Source organism: Oryctolagus cuniculus, chromosome 12 (genome assembly GCF_964237555.1).
Source record: "Oryctolagus cuniculus chromosome 12, mOryCun1.1, whole genome shotgun sequence".
In the NCBI taxonomy this organism is placed as follows: Eukaryota; Metazoa; Chordata; class Mammalia; order Lagomorpha; family Leporidae; genus Oryctolagus; species Oryctolagus cuniculus.
The window spans coordinates 18590917-18612271 of record NC_091443.1 but is presented as its reverse complement, the minus strand read 5'-3'; the positions used below and the strand labels follow the sequence as shown (position 1 = coordinate 18612271).

The 21355-nt window shown below is 41.9% G+C and overlaps 1 protein-coding gene across 4 annotated transcripts in view; it reads left to right on the top strand.

Annotated features, from left to right (window-relative positions):
• Window positions 1–304: 304 nt before the first annotated feature.
• ACTR10 (actin related protein 10) overlaps window positions 305–21355 on the top strand; it is a 32776-nt gene continuing 11725 nt past the window's right edge. Inside the window, exons 1-8 of one of the 4 annotated variants that reach the window (XM_070053596.1) lie at window positions 613–811; window positions 4936–5008; window positions 8387–8469; window positions 9871–9979; window positions 11908–12015; window positions 14243–14310; window positions 14569–14648; window positions 19758–19787. In XM_070053596.1, the coding sequence (XP_069909697.1) occupies window positions 735–811; window positions 4936–5008; window positions 8387–8469; window positions 9871–9979; window positions 11908–12015; window positions 14243–14310; window positions 14569–14648; window positions 19758–19787 (628 nt within the window). In that variant the 5' untranslated portion in view covers window positions 613–734. Of the gene's footprint in view, window positions 812–4935; window positions 5009–8386; window positions 8470–9870; window positions 9980–11907; window positions 12016–14242; window positions 14311–14568; window positions 14649–19751; window positions 19788–21355 lie in introns of all 4 variants that reach the window. The other 3 variants (XM_002718270.5, XM_070053595.1, XM_070053594.1) reach the window with 3 other exon arrangements.

Sequence of the window (21355 nt, the reverse complement as noted above, 5' to 3'; positions counted from 1 at the left end):
CTCTGCACAGGCACGGGAGAGCAGGAAGCAGCACAAGGCTCCAGGCTTTGGATCCCTGTAGCTTCAGCCATTGCAGCCATCCGTTGAGTGAACCAACGGAAGGAAGACCTTTCTCTCCGCCTCTCTCTCTCTGTAACTCTGTCAAATAAATAAACAATCTTAAAAAAAACAAACAAAAAAAACCTCTGTAACTACTGTTTTGAAATCACAGCATTAGGTCCCTTCCGGCTTTGCTGTGAAGCACTGGGAAGTTAACGTCTGAGTTAGGGGCCCCAGAGACGAGAAATCGCTTATAACTGGTATTTCTTGCGAAGATTAAATGACAGAGTGTGAATCAACAATCCACGACTCAAAACTCGCGGGCCGGGCCTCCTCTCCGCGGGCCGCACCCGTCGTCCGCCATCTCCCGCGGCGCGCGCCGGCCGGGAAGGACCCGCGGCGGCCGCTCCGCCCCACCGGGGGCGCCCGGCGCGCCTGTTCGCCTGTTGGCCTCGGCCCTCCGCTCTCGGCCCGGGTCCGCGGCCGCCCGCGTCTCTTCCCCGACCGGGCCCCGAGAAGGGAGATCTGCCAGGACTGCGGCGCCCCGTTCAGCGAGGCACAGCGTGGGGCAGCCCCGGCGCGGCCGCGGGAGGCCCCCGCCGTCGCTCGGCCCCGGCGCAGGAGCCGGGCGCGCCCCCGACAGCTGCGGGCGGTGCGCAGGGTCCGAGTGGTGGTCCTCGGCGCTGCCGGCCGACATGCCGCTCTACGAGGGCCTGGGCAGCGGCGGGGAGAAGACGGCCGTCGTCATCGACCTGGGCGAGGCCTTTACCAAGTGAGTGGCCGCGGCGCCCGAGGGGAGGCCTGGCCCCGGGGCAGCTCGGGGCCTTCCCTTCCCTTCCCGCCCCCGGCATCCCGACAGTGACGTCCCGTAGTTCTGCAGCCTGGGGCGAGGCGAGTCCTGGGGCATCCCGTGGGGGCTGTGGGGGTCTGACTGGCAGAGAGGCGCAGGAAGCGACCGGGGCGGGGGTTGCCTTAGCCGCCGCTTGGGGTCCTCGGCCGGAATCAGGCGTGCCGTTGGGGGGCTCGTCCGTGCGCGGGTGACAGCTACCAGCCCGGGCGCAGCCGTGTTGTCCTGTTTGGTGACGATTTCCCTCACAAAACATGTATGCGATGGTGCTGGGCTGTGGCTCCCCAAAGGTGTGGCCGCAAACGAGGGGGACGGGGCGTGCACGGAGAGGAAAGCCTGCAGATGCGAAGGCTCGGGAACCCCTCCCTTGGCTTCCCTGAGCGCTGAGGTTAGGGGTTCCATTTTTAACAAGGAGCTCGTAAACGCTCAGATGTGGATGGCCACGAGAAACCCACAAATGCACGAAGCGTAAAATACGTGCGCACACTTTTGGAGGATTGGGACACCCTCACTGGGGTCCTTGGACCACGTATGGAGTCCTTGTCCTGGCCCAACAGGGGAATGTGACAGGCAGGATTACATTCGTGTGTGTGTGTGTGTATCTGAAGTTGAGCTATTTGAAAAATATTTATATATCACCAAGCATTGCCTGACATAGTGTGTGTGTGTGTGTGTGTGTGTATATATGAACTTGAGCTATTTGAAAAATATACATCACCAAACGTTGCTAACATAGCATATATTAACTTTATTGAATACGTGGTCAAGGAGCCTATTTAAAAGTTAGGCCTTAGAAGGTATAGAATTGGGTTACGAAAAAAAAGAATTGGGTTACACAGTCATTGGCTCATGATAACCTCTTACTCTGTGCAAGCCCCTACCTTGTTTTATTTTTTCCTTATTTTATATTTTTTAATAAATTATTTTTAAAGGCGAATCTCTTCTTAAAAATGATTTGTTATTTGTTTTTAGTTATTTGAAAGGCAGAGCCGGAGAGAGAGAGAGAGTGTGCGAGCGTGCTCTTCCATTCACTGGATCACTCCCCAAATGCTCACAACAGCCAGGGCTGGGCCAGGTCAAAGCCAGGTGCCCAGAACTCGATCTGGGTCTCCCATGAGGGTGGCAGGGACACAAGTCCTTGCTGGTCACCTGCTGCCTGGCAGGGTGTGCTGTCTCTGAGGAAGCTGGGTTGGGAGCCCCACAGCGAGGACTTGAAGTAGGCACTTCGATATGGGATGCAGGCATGTCATGCAGCATCTTAACTGGTAACCAAACACCTGCCCGTTTTTACATATTTTAAAGGTCTTATTTTAGTAGTTTCATGAATTATTTGAGGCTACTACTCCAAGATAATTAGTTTGGCGGTACATTGAGGAGGTAAGCAAACTGTTGTTAGACAAGAATATGATTACTGAAGAAAGATAGCAGGAAGGTGGTAAGATGCACAAACTAAGTAGGAAAGAAGCAAAGCTACATCCTGGTGGGGTTTTGTTCGTTTATTTTTATTTTATTTAAAAGGCTGAGAGACATCTTCTGCCTCCTTGTTCACTCCAAATGTTTGTAAGAGTCATCACTGGGCCAGTCTGAAAGCAAGAGCCCAGAACTCAATCCAGATCTTCGCTGTGGGTGGCAGGGACTCTAGTACTTGAGCCATCGTCTGCTGCCTCCCAGGGTGTGCGTTAGCAGGAAGCTGGAATTGTCAGCTGAGCCAGAACTTGAAACCAGGCCCTCCAGTTGGGATGCAGGCATCCCAGGCAGCATCTTAACCACTGTGCCAAAGGCCTGCCCCCACCCAGGGGTGTTTGCGGAGCACTGGTGTTGGTAAACGTGACCATGGGGTGGAGAGAGATATTTGGGTTAGGAAGGGGTGCACCCCCCCCCCCCGCAGTGCACCCCATGGAGTAGCTTGCTTCTTTCCTACTTCGTTTATTCACCTTACCACCTTCCTGCTATCTTCTTTCAATAATCATATTCTTGTCAAGTAACAAAAGCTAGATAGGACAAAAAGGGATGAGGTTAACACTGATCTAACACAATCATTTTTATCACATGAAACAACTATGGAAAGTATTGGTAATGCTCAAAAAAGAGAATAGTGTTTGAAAATGGGGTCAGGTATTTGACCAGTGGCTAAGAGTCCCACATCTCATGTCTGAGTGTGAGGTTCCATGCCCACTTCCAGCTCTTGACACTGGCTCTCTGCTAATGCAGGCCCTGGGAGGCAGCAGTGATGACTCAAGTAATTGGGTCCCTGCCACCAGTGTGGGAGCCCTGGATTGAGTTCAAAGATTTGTTTATTTATTATTTGAAAGGCAGAGTTAGAGGCAGAGAGAGAGAAATCTTCCATTTGCTGGTTCACTCCCCAAATGGCCACTACGGCCAGAGCTGCACGGATCTGCACTGATCTGAAACCTGGAGCTTCATCCAGGTCTCCCACACGGGCACAAGAGCCCAAGAATTTGGGTCATCTTCTACTGCTTTCCTAGGCTTTGCAAAGAACTGGGTCAGAGGATGAATAGCCAGGACTCAAACTGCTGTGCAGGTGGTAGCTTTACCTGCTATGCCACAGCTCCAGCCCCAAATATGTGGCTTTAAATTAATAGCAGTGAAGACTATGTCAGTTTGGATAGAAGTTTATTGTTTACACAAAGTAATTAAAACTAAGATGTACATAGGTATGGGTTTTTGTGTGTGTGTGTGACATTTACTTATTTATTTGAAAGGCAGCATTACACAGGGAGAGATGAGAGAGAGAGCAAAAGAGAGAGGTCTTCCATCCACTGGTTCACTCCCCAAATGGCCACATTGGCCAGTGCTGGTCCAGGCTGAAGCTGGGAGCCTGGAACTCCTTCCAAGTCTCTCACATGGGTGTCAGGGGTCCAGGTACTCAGGCCGTCACCTGCTGCATCCCAAGCACATTAGCAGGGCTCTGGGCTGGAAGTAGAACAACTGGGTCTGTAATTGACCCTCTCTTGGGATGTTGCTGGAGTTGCAGGGGTGGTTTAACCCACTGCCCCCCAATACCAGCCCTGAAACACATAGTTTTAAAAAACAGACCGAGGGGCCAGCACTGTGACATAGCGGGTAAAGCCTCTGCCTGCATTGCTGGCATCCCATATGGGCATCAGTTCAAGTCCCAGCTGCCCCACTTCCTATGCAGCTTTCTGCTAGGGCTTTGCATTGGCGCAGCTCTGGCCGTTGCGGCCACCTGGGGAGTGAACCAGCAGATGGAAGACCTCCCTCCCTCCCTCCCTCTCTTTCTCTGCCTCTGCCTTTCAAATAAATAAATCTTAAAAAAAAAAAATACTGGAAGGTAACACATCAACATGGAAACTAATAATATTAGAATGTTGGAATCATGAGTGACTCATGATTTACTGTCATGCACTGTTTAGTGGCATTGAGTAGGGTGCATCTATACTGCACGCACAGTGATGGTGCCATCAGATTATAATGGTGTTAAACACTTCTGTCACCTAGTATTTTGATTCTATCTTTCCTAAAGTTTAGATACACAATTACCAGTATGTGACAGTGCAGCGCAGGAACATGATGAACAGTCTAGCCTAGGAGCCCGGGTGTGTAGTAGGCTGTTCCATCTAGGTTTGTCTAGGCACACTCTATGATGTTTACACAATGATATAATCACCTAGTGATGCATTTCTCATAGTGTACCCCTCTTGTTAAGCAACACACAACTGTGTATTGATAAAGTCTCATAGTGTATCCAGAATTATAGAATTGTCTTGCCTAAAATTCAGCTAAAATTCAAAAATGGGGAAAATGTGACTCTTGCCCTAAAATAATACTTGTTTATTTTGGTATCACTAATTGGAGATCATTTAAATTTTTCCTTTGATATGCAATTATTGATAGATAATGTTGACTTCTTAGTTTTGTTTTGCCTTGGTTTTGCCCTTTAAATGCATCAGAAATATTTTGATTTTTTTGTGTAGTTACTGTTTTTTAACAAATACAGAGAAACTTGTTTCTGTGATAAATATTTAGAGTGTTAGAAGGTGAGTGTTTCAATTTTCCATTTTCTGCAGGTGTGGATTTGCTGGAGAAACTGGTCCGAGATGCATAATTCCTAGTGTGATAAAAAGAGCCGGGCTGCCCAAGGTATTATTTTTAAAACAAATTAGCAAAACAGACATCAGTTGAAATTGATTCAGAGACTACCAAATAACATAAATTATGGCTGTATCTGCAAGAGAAAATTTTTAATCCACTTTAAATTGAAGTTTAATTTTGCATATCATAAAGTTATGTTGTATTTTGAGAACTTTAACATAATTACTTAATGCTTTATTCTTATATTATTCAAAATATTTCAGGCTTTCAGTCCCCATATGTATAGTTCCAAAATTCAAAAAATTTTTAGAAACTTTTTTTTTAAAGATTTATTGATCTAGGAGCCAGCACTATGGTGTAGCGGGTAAAGCCACTGCCTGCAGTGCCGGTATGGGATGCCGATTCAAGTCCCGACTGCTCCACTTCCAATCCAGCTCTCTGCTATGGCCTGGAAAGCAGTAGAAGATGGCCCAGGTCCTTGAGCCCCTGCACCCATGTGGGAGACCAGGAAGAAGCTTCTGGCTCTTGGCTTCAGATTGGCGCAGCTCCGGCAGTTGCAGCCATCTGGGGAGTGAACTAACGGATGGAAGACCTCTCTCTGTAACTTTATCTTTCAAATAAAAAATAAATTAAATATATATATATATGTATATATGAAACAACTAAACAAACCTATGAAGGAAGGCATGGTAGGGTAGAACATATAAAACCTATGTACCTTTGTAATCAGAGTAAAAATAATAATTTATACTTTGGGAGATTTTGAGTAGTTTTGGCTGGCAGCTGAATGTGATTGGAGGCTGTTTTGTTGGCTACAACGTGCTGAACCAATGCAAGTGGAAGTGAACTCTTAAGACAGTAGGACTGTTAGTTCAGGCTGGGAGGAAATGGAGCCCAGTGAAGTGTCATGAAAGCATCCTGTCTGGGTGGGGACCCTTTTGTATGACGGTCACTTAAACTTTGCCCAGGTAGATCTGAAAGGAAACCTACTGGTGTGACCACGGAATTGAGGATTTTTTTCTTTTTCTTGATGAGGGTTGTAACTCTACTATATAATTTTGGATTCTCTTGCCTAATATGATGTAATACAATTTTAACATTATTCTAATGGGCTGATTTTTTTTATCATCAGTCATGCCAAAATGATAAGGATAATGGCATTATTCATACATGCTTCATGCAGTGTATGTTATAGCAAAATAGACTAATATACAATTCATATTTAGCATTGGAACACATCAGAAATCTTTAGTTATGCTTAGGGAATCATTTTACTGATTGAAAAATTTTCTACAGATTTGAAGACAAGTAACAAATATGGTAGATATTTATGATTTGGTGTTCAAAGGGCAATGCAAGTCTTAATTTTTCATGTCATATTTGTAATAATTGGCATTACTGTGTTACTAGATTCCTGACTAGACATAGAGCTTTTACATTCTCATTGATACCTTTCTGTCTTTATTTTGAAAAGACAAATTACCTGTATTTGCCTGTGTGTGGTTTGGAATCTTTATTTATTTATTTATTTTTTTGACAGGCAGAGTGGACAGTGAGAGAGACAGAGAGAAAGGTCTTCCTTTGCCGTTGGTTCACCCTCCAATGGCCGCCGCGGCTGGCGCGCTGCAGCCGGTACACCGCGCTGATCCGATGGCAGGAGCCAGGTGCTTCTCCTGGTCTCCCATGTGGGTGCAGGGCCCAAACACTTGGGCCATCCTCCACTGCCTTCCCAGGCCACAGCAGAGAGCTGGCCTGGAAGTGGGGCAACCGGGACAGAATCCGGCGCCCCGACCGGGACTAGAACCCGGTGTGCCGGCGCCGCAAGGTGGAAGATTAGCCTATTGAGCTGCAGCACTGGATTTTTTTAAAAATTTTTATGCAAAGTTATAGAGAGAGAAGGAATGATGGAGGGAGATTGAGGGGAGGGAGTAAAAATCTTCCATCTGCAGGTTTACCTCTCAAATGACAGCTACAGTTGGGGCCAGGCCAGGCTGAAGCCAGGAGCCAGGAATTCCATCCGAGTCTTCCACATAGGTGTCTGGGGCCCAAGCACTTGGGCCATCCTCTGCTGCTTTCCCAGGCACATTAGCAGGGAGCAGGATCTGAAGTGGAGCAGCTGAGACTCGAACCATTGCTCACACAGGACGCTGGCATCACAAGGAGTGATCTAACCTGCTCTTTCACAACGCAGGCCCCTTTGTTTAAACACATTTACTGGGACTTAAATATTTGAAAACAGTTCCATGTGTCTTCCCTTTCTGTATTCTTGCCAACACTTATTTTAGGTCTTAAAAAACATACTTCTATAAATATCCATAAGGGCAAAATGAGGAACCTTCTTTAAGCCACATCAAGAAATTAGCCAAGCAAATGGTCATTCCTTTAAAAAAGCAAGTGAAGATAAGTCTGTGAATGATGCATCAGAGTGTCTCCTGAGGATCCCAGGTGATGCCCTTGTTAGGCATTCGTGTTGACCTTGCACTCACGATTTCTAGTGTTGCATATGCTGCGTTGGTGCTCATGGTGTGATGTATCCACACTTATTTGTGAACAGCCTGCTATGTGTCTGGCACTGTCTCATTTAAAGAAGGATCTATCACAAGCAGGCCACAAACAGTTCTTGTCTCCAGGGAGCTTATAATCTATGCAGAGGGTGGACAGTTCACAAGTAATTAAGTGTGGTGATGTTGCAGAAGGGGAGGTATCAGTGCTTTGGGAGTGACTAACAGGGACTGAACCACATCTGAGGTGTTTGAGAAAGTCTTTCATGCTTCTTTCTTCCTTTTTTAAATTTTTTTAAAGATTTATTTATTTTACTTGAAAGGCAAAATTAGAGACAGACAAGGAGAAACAGAGAAAGAGATCTTCCATTCACTGGTTCACTACCAAAGTTGCCACAATGGCCAGGGCTGGGCCATTCCGAATAGAGCAACCAGGAGCTTCCACCAGATCTCCCACCTGGACGCAGGGGCCAAAGCACTTGGGCCATCTTCCACTGCTTTTCAAGGAGGCATTAGCAGGGAGCTGGATCGGAAGTGGAGCAGCCGGGAATTGAACCAGTGCCTATATGGGATGCTGGCACTGCACGCAGTGGCTGCTATGCCACAATGCCAGCCCCGTTTCTTGCTTTTTAATCATTGCTGATTTTTATCATCAGTCATGCCAAAATGATGAATCAGAAGGAGGGAAAATGCATGTGGGCACAGCTCTATACTTACTGACATGGCGCTTCTGTTCCACAAACCAAAAAGTTCCATCATCTTGGACATTACCAGTTCTTAAGGATTCATATTTTAAGAGATTAAGCTATATTTAATTTTTGCATTGATTCTCAGTACAAACAGCCTTTAATTTGTTATCAGAAAATACAATAGTAAATAATTTGAGATTATCCATGTAAATTAATAATAATTTTAATTTTTATAGCCTATCAAAGTTGTCCAATATAATATCAATACAGAAGAACTGTATTCCTACCTAAAGGAGTTCATCCACATACTGTATTTCAGGTAAGATGCAATTGTCCTTCTTTTTTCTTTATCAGAATTTTTGTGATAGATTTTCCTAATGTCAACAGTGATATTTGGCTGTATGATATCTGATAGAAAAATAAATTGACTTCTCTTGCCATTTTTACTTATTTCCATCATCTTCAAAAATATATTTGAAAATTAGAAAATTGGCAAGCATAAGGAAATATTCAAAATGATTCAAATTCCCATTAAGAAGATTGATAATTAAAATATTGTTGAATTACGGGTGTGAAACACCATGCAGTGAAACACCATGCAGACTTTAAAACGAGGTTAAGTTCTTTTGTTTTTTATTTTTATTTAGAGGCAGAAAGAGATCTCCCATCTGGTTGACTCCCCAGCTGCCTACAATAACCAGATCTGAAGCTGGGAGCCAGGAACACAATCTGGGTCTTCCCTGTGGGTGGCAGGGATTGAACGTCTACCTGCTGCCCCTCAGGGTGGAATGAGGAGTGGAGAAGGGAGTCAGACACAGGCACTCTGATTCGGGGTGTAGGCATCCTAAGCAGTGCCTTAACAGCTATGCCAAATGCCTGCTGTTTAAAAAGAGTTTAATAGAGAAAGGTATCTTAGATAAACTGATAAGTGAAAAAAGCAAGTTGATGAGCAACATCTATGGAATGAAATTTTTTTCCAAAAATTATTTATTTATACGAAAGACAGAGTTACAGAGAGGGATAGAGACAGAGATCTTCCATCTGCTGGTTCACTCCCCAAATGACCGCAAGGGCTAGCTCTGTGCCAGGCTGAAGCCAAAAGCCCGGAGCTTCATTCAGGTGTCACACCTGGGTGACAAGGGCCCAAGCTTGGACCATCTGGTTTCCCAGGGGCATTAGCAAGGAGCTAGATCAGAAGTGGAGCAGCCAGGACTCGAACCAGCACTCACATCGATTGCCAGCATTGCAGGTGGTAGCGTAACCCATTGTGCCACAACACTGGCCTCTGGAATGAATATTTATGTTAGAATATATGGATACACGTCTCCAAGAATGAAAAAGCATACCACCATTAGTGGTAGTTTCTGGAAAATGAGTGTAAGTTTCTTATACTTCCCAACTTGAAAATCATCTATAATATGTAGAATTTTGTGAGCTTTTGTAACTTAGGGAAGAAAATATTTTTTTAGTGGCAGCGTAAGTTAGTAATCAGAGTAGTTTTAGTTTTCTGAAATAAATAGGTTGATCAAGTACATTCCTGACCCAGGGCATGTCTCGTATTAAAATGTCACAGAGGTCGTCTTTTTGAGGAAAAAAGTGAAGATATCTTTTTTTTGTCATACAGCATCTTAAGTTAAGGTTGAGCAATTTCTTTAAACATACTTACCAAAATTAATAAAAACATTTATTTACTTTTGAAAACAAAACTCTGATTTTTCAGGCATCTGTTGGTGAATCCCAGAGACCGCCGAGTTGTGGTTATCGAGTCGGTGTTATGTCCCTCCCACTTCAGAGAGACACTCACTCGGGTGCTTTTCAAATATTTCGAGGTACTTGTTTTTAAGTCAAATGATTAAGTCGCTTTTGAAATAGAAAGAGAAGCAATAAAATTCTTACCTATTCATTTTTAGGAGGGCTTTCTTCCTGTTTCTTGTTTCTTGGTAGGCACTCAGAAGCCCTCATTTCACCTTCTCATCCACACTGTACCATGTGTTTGAGTAACCAGATACAGGATCCTAGTCACATTTCCTTTCTTTGTGTGTTTATTTCATGCTTAATTAGCATTTCATCCAACACTTTTGTAGAAGTCTTCTTAACAGTGTTTCATTTATTTATTTATTTATTTATTTATTTATTTATTTTTGACAGGCAGAGTGGACAGTGAGAGAGAGAGACAGAGAGAAAGGTCTTCCTTTGCCATTGGTTCACCCTCCAATGGCCGCCGCGGCCGGCGCGCTGATCTGATGGCAGGAGCCAGGAGCCAGGTGCTTTTCCTGGTCTCCCATGGGGTGCAGGGCCCAAGCACCTGGGCCATCCTCCACTGCACTCCCGGGCCACAGCAGAGGGCTGGCCTGGAAGAGGGGCAACTGGGACAGAATCTGGCGCCCCGACCGGGACTAGAACCCGGTGTGCCGGCGACGCAAGGCGGAGGATTAGCCTAGTGAGCCGCGGCGCTGGCCTCTGTTATTTATTTTAATATAAGTTTTTCTTTTGGGGACTTTTTTCATAATTAAAAGGTTTGTGTTACACAGTTTATGATGTATTTCTTCCAGGTCATTCTAGCCTCCATGTTAATTAGGGATGTTATGAATTTTTCAATTCTTCTATTTTAGGCCTTAAATTCCTTTTAAATGTAATATTAAACAGTGTCTTTTTTAGATTAAGTGATTTTAGTATTACTGCTTATATCTTTCATTGTAAAGGGATTAAGATTATCTTAAAACTAAGAATGTTTTTTGAGATTATCACAGTTCATAATAGGCTAGAATATTATTTAAAGTTTTAAAATCTCTGCCCTGAAATTTAAGGTTTTTCTTCAGCAGAGGAAAAAGGAAAATTATATAAAATATGTATAGTATATAAGAAATTAAGCATATATAAATGTATTTTTATCTATTATTCTCCAAAAATCATAGTGACTTTATGAGGTAAATGCAATTATTCTTTTGTAAGACAGGTGCAGAAAAGCAGGTGTGTAGCCTGCTGTACCTACTGATCTCATAGATTTAGCAGTTTCATTTGCCTTAAGGAGACCACAAACAACAAGTTATATCATCTCTCATCTGAATAAAATAGGTTTTCTGATTTTATGCCTTATCTTAGAGTTTTAGTTGTGTTTGTGTTAGTATCCTTAAATATGACTAATGTCTGTCTACTTAGATAAGGAAAATATAAACATCATTTTGTCTGCCATTTAATTAAGATGACCTTCCATATTTTGATTGGATATCTGGTATTTAGGATGTTACCAGGTCTGGCAAATTGTCAATGAAAAAATATCCACAGAGATAAGCATTTGTGTAGTTTTGTTCTTCAATTTAATTTTTAACTGCTATTTTATAGTGTTTTAAAACTATAGTTTATGTTACAAATTTGTGAATAAAGACAATCAAGAATTCTTTTTCTCTTTCTTGATAGTAAAACCATTACTTCATTTTTTGTTGTAGTATCTGTCTGTGAATCTTATCCCTTCCAATTTCCCACCCAAAAGAGATAGAACAAGAGTGAATAAAAAGGCTTCTTTTTTGTCATTTTGGAATGTAACAAAATATTTTATTACAGTATGTTTTGATGAAATAAAATTTATACAAATAATTATAATAATTAATTTAGTGCCATAAATGGTTGAGTGAGTATCATACTGTAAATAAATTCTGGATTCTTGTGAATTTTTTTCAGATATATTTAGATATAGGCATATACTTTATTGATACCCATTCTGGTTTGATTGTTGTTTTGTTTTTTTTTTGTTTTGTAGGTTCCATCTGTCTTGCTTGCTCCAAGTCATCTAATGGCTCTTCTGACACTTGGAATTAACTCTGCCATGGTCCTGGATTGTGGATATAGGGAAAGCTTGGTGTTACCTGTATCTTTTTGTCAGTCAGCCAATTTTACAATTTTTAACTCTGCTTTAAATTAATTATGCTTATTGTACATGATCTTTGTTATATTGAATCATTTTACTTTTTGAAAAAAGTTCACAACATTGTAAGACTTAAATTTACTATTGATAGGAATTTCTTTTTTAAGATTTTATTTATTTGTTTGAGAGGTAGAGTTACAGACAGTGAGAAAGAGAGACAGAGAGAAAGGTCTTTCTTCCGTTGGTTCACTCCAAATGGCCGCAAACAGCCGGAGCTGCGCCAATCCGAACCCAGGAGCCAGGAGCCTCCTCCTGATCTCCCATGCGGGTACAAGGGCCCAAGCACTTGGGCCATCCGCCACTGCTTTCCCAGGCCACAGCAGAGAGCTGGACTGGAAGAGGAGCAACTGGGACTAGAACTGGCGCCCATATGGGATGCCGGCGCCGCAGGAGGAGAATTAACCTATTGTGCCACGGTGCCAGCCCCAATTGGAATTTTTATACTCCAGGAGCAGACTTCTGAATATCACGTGCAGTTTTCAAGAGGAACATTTTGCTAATTAGGGTGTCAGAGCAGTTGAATGGAATATTTGAATTCTAACCGAAAAACCATAATGCAAATTAATGGGTGAAATAGAGATGACAAAATTCTATTAAGAAAAATTAAAAGCTTAATGGCAGCGTGAAATCAGTGTTCAAATAGCTGAAGAGTTTGTGTAGAAAAGTGAATATGTTATTTTCAATCTCCAGAGACTGTCATAGAGGCTGGATGCTATAAGGTTTATGAGATTGGGTTTTGGAATCACACAGCAAGTGCAAATCTCCGCTGTGCTACTTAGTGCTTGCATGATGTTGGGCAAGTAGCTTAATCTCTTGGGGTATCACTTTCCCTTATCTATAAAAAGGGGATTATAGTTTTTACATCCTATAGAACAGTATGAGTGGAGTGAAGAAATGTTATGAAGTACTTTAGCATAGAACCTGGCATGTCATAACTTGCTTAATAAGTGCTATAGATTTTATATTCTTCCTATGAAAGAACTTACTAATAATTCAAATTGTCCCAAAATGAAGTTACTGACTATATAAACTGGTACCTTCCTTTTCATTATAAAGATTTCAATGGAGTAAAGGTTAACGTCTTCTAAACTTGTCACAGCAGACATTGTTTCATTGAAAAGGAGGTGGAAGTATGTGAATGTAAGACTTGCAATTTTGAGATCCGTATATATGTTTAATAGAAAAAATACAGATAGACGATCAAGAATTATTAACTCTTAAGGAATGAAATTAGATGTTTTTTTAAAATAATATTTATTTATTTGAAAGGCAGTATTACGCAGAGGCAGAGAGAGAGGGAAGTCTTCCATCTGTTGGTTCACTCCCCAAATTGCCGCAATGGCTGGAACTGGGCCAATCTAAAGCTAGGAGCTTCTTGCGGGTCTTCCACACTGGTACAGGGGCCTAAGCACTTGGGCCATGTTCTGCTGCTTTTCCAGGCCATAGCAGATAACTGGATTGGAAATGGAGCAGCCAGGACTCAAAATGCCACCCATATGGGGATGCCAGTACTGCAGGCTGTGGCTTTACTCGCTATGCCAGAGCACTGGCCCTGAAACTTTTTATGTAGAAAGAACTTTGTGTTTAATTCTCAAAACAGTCTTGCAATGTAAGTATTAATTTCCTCATTATATGAATGAGAAAACAAAGTTGGATGCACTGTTGGTTCAAGTTTATATGAGCAAATACCCAAGATATAAAGCCAGGTTGCCATCGAAAGCTGATACTCTTACCAATATACTTTCTTTTCCTTTTTATAAATACCATACTTAAGAACAACAATCAGAATCATACATATATAAAAATAGGTAAGAAACCTACAGCACTGTAGTATTTATGAAGTCTTCTAAATTTGGTGTCTGTTTAGTCTGGATTCAGAGAAGTCATTGTTCAAGTGCCCAGTATACCCTTGCAGCTAGTGGCTATTTTATCAGATATCCTTGCAGTAACTAATGAAGTAATGAAGAGAGAGAGAGAATGTGTGTGTGTATTTTTAAAGTATTTTCTTTGGAAAAAATATAAAGACTTTCTTGAGTTTTCTGTAACTTTTAAAAATAAGAAATAAAAATTTTTCACCAAAGCTGATTCAGTGCAGTGCTGTAGGTGAGAGAAATCTCAAGGGAATCATGTCTCAGCTCCTAAACCAGTGAGATCCTTGACCATCATGTAGATATACGAAGGAATCCCAGTACTCAATTGCTGGGGAGCACTCCCCCTAGGAGGAAAAGCTCTTCACAAGTAAGTGTCGGGATTTGGCACATACTCTTCACCTGTCCCCCAAACAGATGTTGATCAGTCTACTCAGTGATCAGTGATCAGTGGAGTAGAGAACTTTTAATATGGACAGTTTTATTCATTGCATTCTCTGAAGTTGGAATATTTTCATTGTTTAACCATTTTTCTTTAGAGCTTCATAATCTCTAATACATGAAAAGTGTCAAAAGAAGAATATCAGTCACACCATTTTAATTCCAGGCATTTTATTTTGAATTTCAGGGAATTGGAAGCTCAACTGTTGGAGCAGTGTACTGTTGACACAGGTGCTGCTAAAGAACAGAGTCTTCCCTCAGTGATGGGTAAATTCGTTTTCTGCTGTTTAAGAGTGGCTTAAACTTTCTTTTCTTCAACATGTTCTAGTCCTTGCCATGCTGCATAGTCCGTCTCTCTTCTGCCCATTCCACTTTGGTAGCATTGCTGCAGTTGTCCTGTCCTCAGGGAGCTCCTCATCCCCAGATCCAGCAGTTTCACTGTGGTCATCCTTTCTAGAATCTTTGACATTGTGAGTCATCCTGTACACTTGCAGCTCCCTATGCCAGTGACTTTCGGATTCTCTTTTTTATGGCAAGTATTCTTTATGGCAAGTATTTTCTCCAAGTATTCCTTCTTGGTTTGCTCTGCATTTGTTCTCTGTACTCATAGTCCCCTGGGGGTCTGCTTTTGGTTTCTTTTCCCTTCCTGCTGCTTTTAAAGGTGATCTCATTTCCTTCCATGATGTCAGCTATGTCTGTGCTAGGCGTGATCCTTCTTTTCTAAACTTGGTGTTGATATTTCTGGCTGATTATTAGATAAAAATTATCTATGTCATTTCAGTGGGTACCTCAAACTTAAGACTTCTGAAAGCGAATCCATATGTGATCTCTTCCCTCAAATTCATTTCAATTAATAATTATTAGGTAAAGATAGTATCCTTATTTTTGATTTAGAAAACTGGGAGTTATCAGATCCTTTCAGTTCTCAGAAATCTTTTTCAAATTTTACCTCCCTTTTTCATCTTCCACACTACTGAACATCTAAAAACAAAGATGTGTTAACCTCGACCCTCATTATTTCTTGTTTGGATTATTACTGGAGCCTCCTCTCTGGACTGTTTCAGTATGTTACACTCTATTTCCAGGAATAACTTTCCACAAAAATCTCATTACATTGCTGTTTGTTTGAGAATTTTTATTAGCTTCTATAGGTTAAAATCCAAATTCCCTGGTGATGTATGAGGGGCTTCACAAGTTGACTTTACTGTATCTCTTAGCCTCAGTGCTACCTGTGCTCCTTATTTCACCCACAGTATTTCACATGGGTCCTTGCACAACCCTGGGCCTTCATTAATTCTATTTCTATGCCTGGAACTTTTTTCTTTACTTAGCTGAGTTTTAATCCCTCTGTAGTCCCACCTACGATGTCATCTTAATTGTGGACTGCCTTATCTTTCCTAAGATTAAACTGCTCCTCTGTGCTGAGTCCACAGCTGTATTTATTATAACCCATGTGGTACATTCACTTTTCACTGTTACCCATCTGTTTGCACCAGTAGACTTTGAGAATCTCCGTCTTATTTATTTTTAGATCTTTTGCCCCGGTACAGTGCGCGGACTCTGCCTAAATGTTGGAAAGAGAAAGACAAGTTTTTAGGACAGTTCCTCTTGCTTGCCATGTTTTCCTGTTGTTCCTTGTTGATGGGATAATAACATTTTTCATTCTGTATATCTGATTATAATTTTTCTATTCCAGATAAATCTTGTTGCCATTTTAGGATATCATGATGACAGTTCATTTATAAAAGGTCTCCGAATGACTAAGTTTCAATGTAGCATATCAGAGACATTTTTTAGTAAAGACCTTATTTGAAACTAATACTTTTTCTTACAATTAAAACTATGAGTATACATGCTTGAATACTTTATCTTTAGTGAACCTTCTTGGACTGGTTCGCTTCTTGGACTTCTCTCCCGTATTCTTCAAAATCTGAGTCTATGGTAGGTGGCCGTCCAGTCCTGCTAAAATGAGGACCTGAGCATCTACTCCAGAGAAATGCAGCCGCCTCTAAGATCTCCTTTCGGGGTCCCTAGCAAAGGTCAGAAACGCTTGAGTACTATTAAGTGAATTTTGAGTGAGCCTCATTCATTTAGTATTTCTAGGTTCTAATCTACTTCAGAAAAGAATGACTATACTGTAGTAACTTAAAAAGGCTAAGCTCAGTACACTGATCTGAAAAGTACCATTTAAATTATTTGCCAAAATGTTGTTTCTTAGTTTCTTCAATTAACTGGAATTAAAACATAGTATCTTTCAGAGCAAGACCCAGTGAGTACCTCTTGCTTCTGTCCCTCCCTTGCCGAGGTGAACTAGCTGTGATTGTTGCTGAGATTAAGGAGTCCTTTCCTAGAGCAGCATCTGCTACTGGCTACATTAAACCCTTCGTACAGAAAGCTGTTTTCATATTGCCAAACTCTTTGACCTGTGTTGGATTTTTTGAATACTCTTAGGGAGAGTATGGCTGTTATGAAATCCTGTGCTTTTAGGACTTATTCTTAAATGTTAGGTTCTTCTTTTTCTTTTCTTTTTTTTTAAGATTTATTTTATCTATTTGAAAAGCAGAGTTGCAGAGAGAGAGAGGTCTCCCATCCACTGGTGCACTGCCCAATCAGCCACAATGGCCAGAGCTTTGCTGATCAGAAGCAGGAGCCAGGAGATTCTTCCAGGTCTCCCACATGAGTGCAGGGGCCCAAGGACTTGGGCTATGTTCTTTGCTTTCCCAGGCTGTGGCAGAGAGCTAGATTGAAAGTGGAGCAGCCAGTACATGAACCGGCACCCATAAGGGATGCCGGCACTGCAGGCCGCGGCTTTACCTGCTACACCACAGCGCTGGCCCCAAATGTTAGGTTCTTCTAATCTGGTTACAGATCTTTATCTGTTATAGTCTGGTTTAAATCTTTTAGGATATCTTTATCCTCTTGTGAGAAAAATTACCATTCAAGGATGAGACTTTGAACTTTTTTCATCATTCCCTAGCCCCATGCGTTTAAAAAAAAATCTTTGAATGTTGCCTGCAATATGCTTGTTTATTTACAAGCTGTATATGTACTATTATTAATACATTATGAAATACAGAAAAGTAAGGAATTGGAAAGGGTAAGACAATAAAGATAAAATAGTAAATAATTTGTAAGTTATACTTATTAATGGTTAAAAAAGTGTTCTCAAAAGTTTGTCTTTAAAATGTTTTTTTCTTTAATTATGACAACATTTTTCAGTTTTTAAGAGTTACTCACTTTGTTTGAAAGGCAGAGGGACAGAGAGAAAGAGGGTTAGACAGAAAGAGATCTTCCATCTGCTGGTTCATTCCCACAAATGCCCACAACAACCAGGCCTGGGACAGGCTGAATCCAGGAATCAGGAACTCCATCCAGGTCTCCCATATGGAGACCTTCCCAGGATCACCAGCAGGGAGCTGGATCAGAAGCAGAGCAGCTGGGACTTGAACTGTCTAACCAGCATTTCGGTATGGGATGCTGGTGTGGCAAGTAGCAACTTAACCCACACTGCCAGCCCTGGTTTAACTGAAATTTTTTTTGAAGATTTATTTATTTATTTGAAAGGCAGTGTTACAGAGAAGCAGAGAAAAAGAGAGAAATCACCCATCCACTGGTTCACTCCCCAAATGGCCACAATGGCCAGAGCTGGGCTTGAACCAAAGCCAGGAGCCAGGAGCTTCTTCCGGGTCTCTCATACAGGTGTAGGGGCCCAAAGACTTGGGCCATCTTCTACTGCTTTCCCAGGCCATAGCAGCGGGCTGCATAGGAAGTCTAGCAGCTGGAGGCGGCAGCTTCACCCTCTATACCACATTGTCAGCCCCAGTTTAATTGATTTCAATACTTAATTCCAGTAGCTGCCAGAACTGAAGTACAGAGCAGAGAAGGTATCGATATCCAGGTGGAAGAATACATGATTATGCTTACTATCATCTGTTTTTCAACTATACATTTATGTCTTCCCTAATATCGATAATTTATTTTTATAAATCAAAATATTTTTGTCTATTTAGCAATTGATTTAAATTTCTTAGTTTAGAAGATTTTAAATTTAGAACATTTTATTTCTGAGTCTAACTCAGAAAATGAGATTTTTAACAAAATCATGTAACAACAGTAACATATCCAGGAGCCAGCGCTGTGACATAGTGGGTAAAGCTGCTGCCTTCAGTGCTGGCATCCCATGTGGGCGCCTGTTCAAGTCCTGGCTACTGCACTTCCAATCCAGCTCTCTGCGATGGCCTGGGAAAGCAGTAGAAGATGGCCCAAGTCCTTGGGCCCCTGTACCCACATGGGAGACCTGGAAGAATCTCCTGACTCCTGGCTTCAAATCAATGAAGCTCCAGTTGTTGCGGCCAATTGGGGAATGAACCAGCAGATGGAAGACCTCTCTCTTTCTCTGCCTCTCCTTCTCTCTGTGTGTAACTCTTTCAAATAAATAAGTCTTAAAAAAAAAAAAAAAAAAAAAAAACAGTAACATATCCAAACATTTGCCTTCCAAAGACTTACTGCATATGCTTTTTTACTTTCTCACTGTTTTTTTTTTTTTTTTAAATATCACCTTTACTTGAAGGCTAGATTGAAAAAAAAAAAAAGTACGTGCATTTCTAAAACTATGTATTAGGTTGGCATGTCACTGGCAGCTATTTATTGTCACAGGAACATCACTTTTTATTTAAAATATTGTCTTTGAGTCCTATGTTTCTTTGAAATACTTTGCCATAAGATAACCAGAACCTCTTTATGTCATTAAAAAAAATTCTTGGACAGTTTCTATCAATCGCAGTTATGTGACTAATTTTTTTTTTTTTAATTCATTTGTTTTCTTTGAAAGGCACAGTTAGAGATGAGATCAATCTTTCACTTGCTGGTTCACTCCCCAAATGGCTGCAACAGCCAGAGCTGGGACAGGCCAAAGCCAGGAGACAGGAGCAGGAGCTTCTTCCAGTTCTCCCACATGGGTGCATGAGCCCAAATACTTCGGCCGTTTTCTGCTGTGTTCCCAGGGATGTTAGCAGAGAGCTGGATCAGAAGTGGAGCAGCTGGGACTTCAGCCGGCGTTCATTTTGGATGCCAGCTTGCAGGTGGCAGCTTAACCCGCTCTACCGCAGAGCCAGCTCCTTAAATATTTTGTTTTCATAAAATTTATGAGTTTGTGGCACTTTTTGCACAATTGGCTTCAACTCTAGTGCTTTCTCTTGACTTTGATGAAACTTCTTTGTTAAAAACAAACCTATTGTTTCTATTAGAAAGCTTAAAAATTATAGAAGTTATTACAAGTTGAAATAGAAAATAGAAATGTGAGCACAGTTTAGTAGACTGTTTTTAATTAGTATTGAATTCCTGTAATTCTAAATAAAATCTCTTCTTTAGGTTCAGTTCCAGAAGGTGTCTTAGAAGACATCAAAGGTAAACTAAGTTCTCATCTTGCCCCTTTCACCCCTGAGTGTTTGGAGAGCGTTTGTTTCTGAAGAACAGAAAATACATTCATAACGTAGTGTTAGAAGTGTTTTGTATGCAGACTGTGGGAAGTTAGAAGTAAATGTGAATTGTCTTCAGACTTACGGAAGGTCAGGCACTATCTGTGCTGTGTTACTAAAGCAGCTTCTAAATTATATTTGTATATAGAATAGACAGGGTTACCAAGAATTAGTAGTTTCACACCATGAAATAAAAGTTAAATTACCTAAAAAAGGCACTCATTTGCTGTTTTACGGATTTTTTGTTTGTTTGTTTTTAATTATTTAAGAGACAAAGACAGAGCCAGATCCCATCCTCTGGTTCATTGCACAGAAACCTGCAATAGCCTAGCTAGAACGAGGAGCTGGGAATGCAAACATTATTCAGGTGGCAGCAACCCAAGCACTTGAGCCATCACCTTTACCTCCCAGGTCTGCATTAGCAGGAAGCTGGAGTCAGGTGCCAGAGCTGAGAATTGAACCCAGACACTCTGATATGAGATGCAGGCATCTTAACTGTTGTATGATGTTTTTTGTTGTTTAACTCTAGTTTTTCATCTCCCCCCTCACTTTTTTTTTAAGCTTATGTGAGAGACAGAGGAGCCATCAACTGGTTCACTCCCCAAATGCCTACAATGGCTATGGCTAAGCCAGGCCAAAGCTGGTAACCAAGAATTCAGTCTAGTCTCCTGTGTACATGGCAGGGACCCAACTACTTAAGCCATCACCTGCTGTCTCCCAGAGTGCGCATTAGGAGGAAGCTAGAATCAGGAGTGGAGCCAGGACTCAAACCCAAGCACTCTAATATGGGATGTTGGCTTGCCAACCAGTGGTTTAACTGCCAGGCCACACACCCGCCCTAGTTTTTCTTCATACATTTGAATGATGTTAGTCATTTTACTGACTACTCAGAAATTCTAGAGACGGAACCAAAATATATTGGGTTCATTTTGCTAGAGTGGATTTTAACCAATGTTCAAATTGCCTTTTTTTAAATTCACTATAAGGAAAAGCATTTAAAATATGCATTATCCCTAGTACTTGAGATATGTGTAAAATTAATTTTCTAGAATTTTTTTTTTTTTTTTTGACAGGCAGACTGGACAGTGAGAGAGAGAGAGAGAGAGAGAGAGAGAAAGGTCTTCCTTTGCCGTTGGTTCACCCTCCAATGGCCGCACCGGCAGGTGTGCTGCGGCCGGCGCACTGCGCTGATCCGAAGGCAGGAGCCAGGTGCTTCTCCTGGTCTCCCATGGGGTGCCGGGCCCAAGGACTTGGGCCATCCTCCACTGCACTCCCGGGCCACAGCAGAGAGCTGGCCTGGAAGAGGGGCAACCGGGACAGAATCCGGCGCCCCGACCGGGACTAGAACCCGGTGTGCCGGCGCCGCAAGGTGGAGGATTAGCCTAGTGAGCCGCAGCGCCGGCCAATTTTCTAGAATTTTAATAGAGAACTAGACTATAATGGATTTCAGAGTTAAATGAAATAATACAGTTTCAGGCTTTGAGATGTTAAGTGATT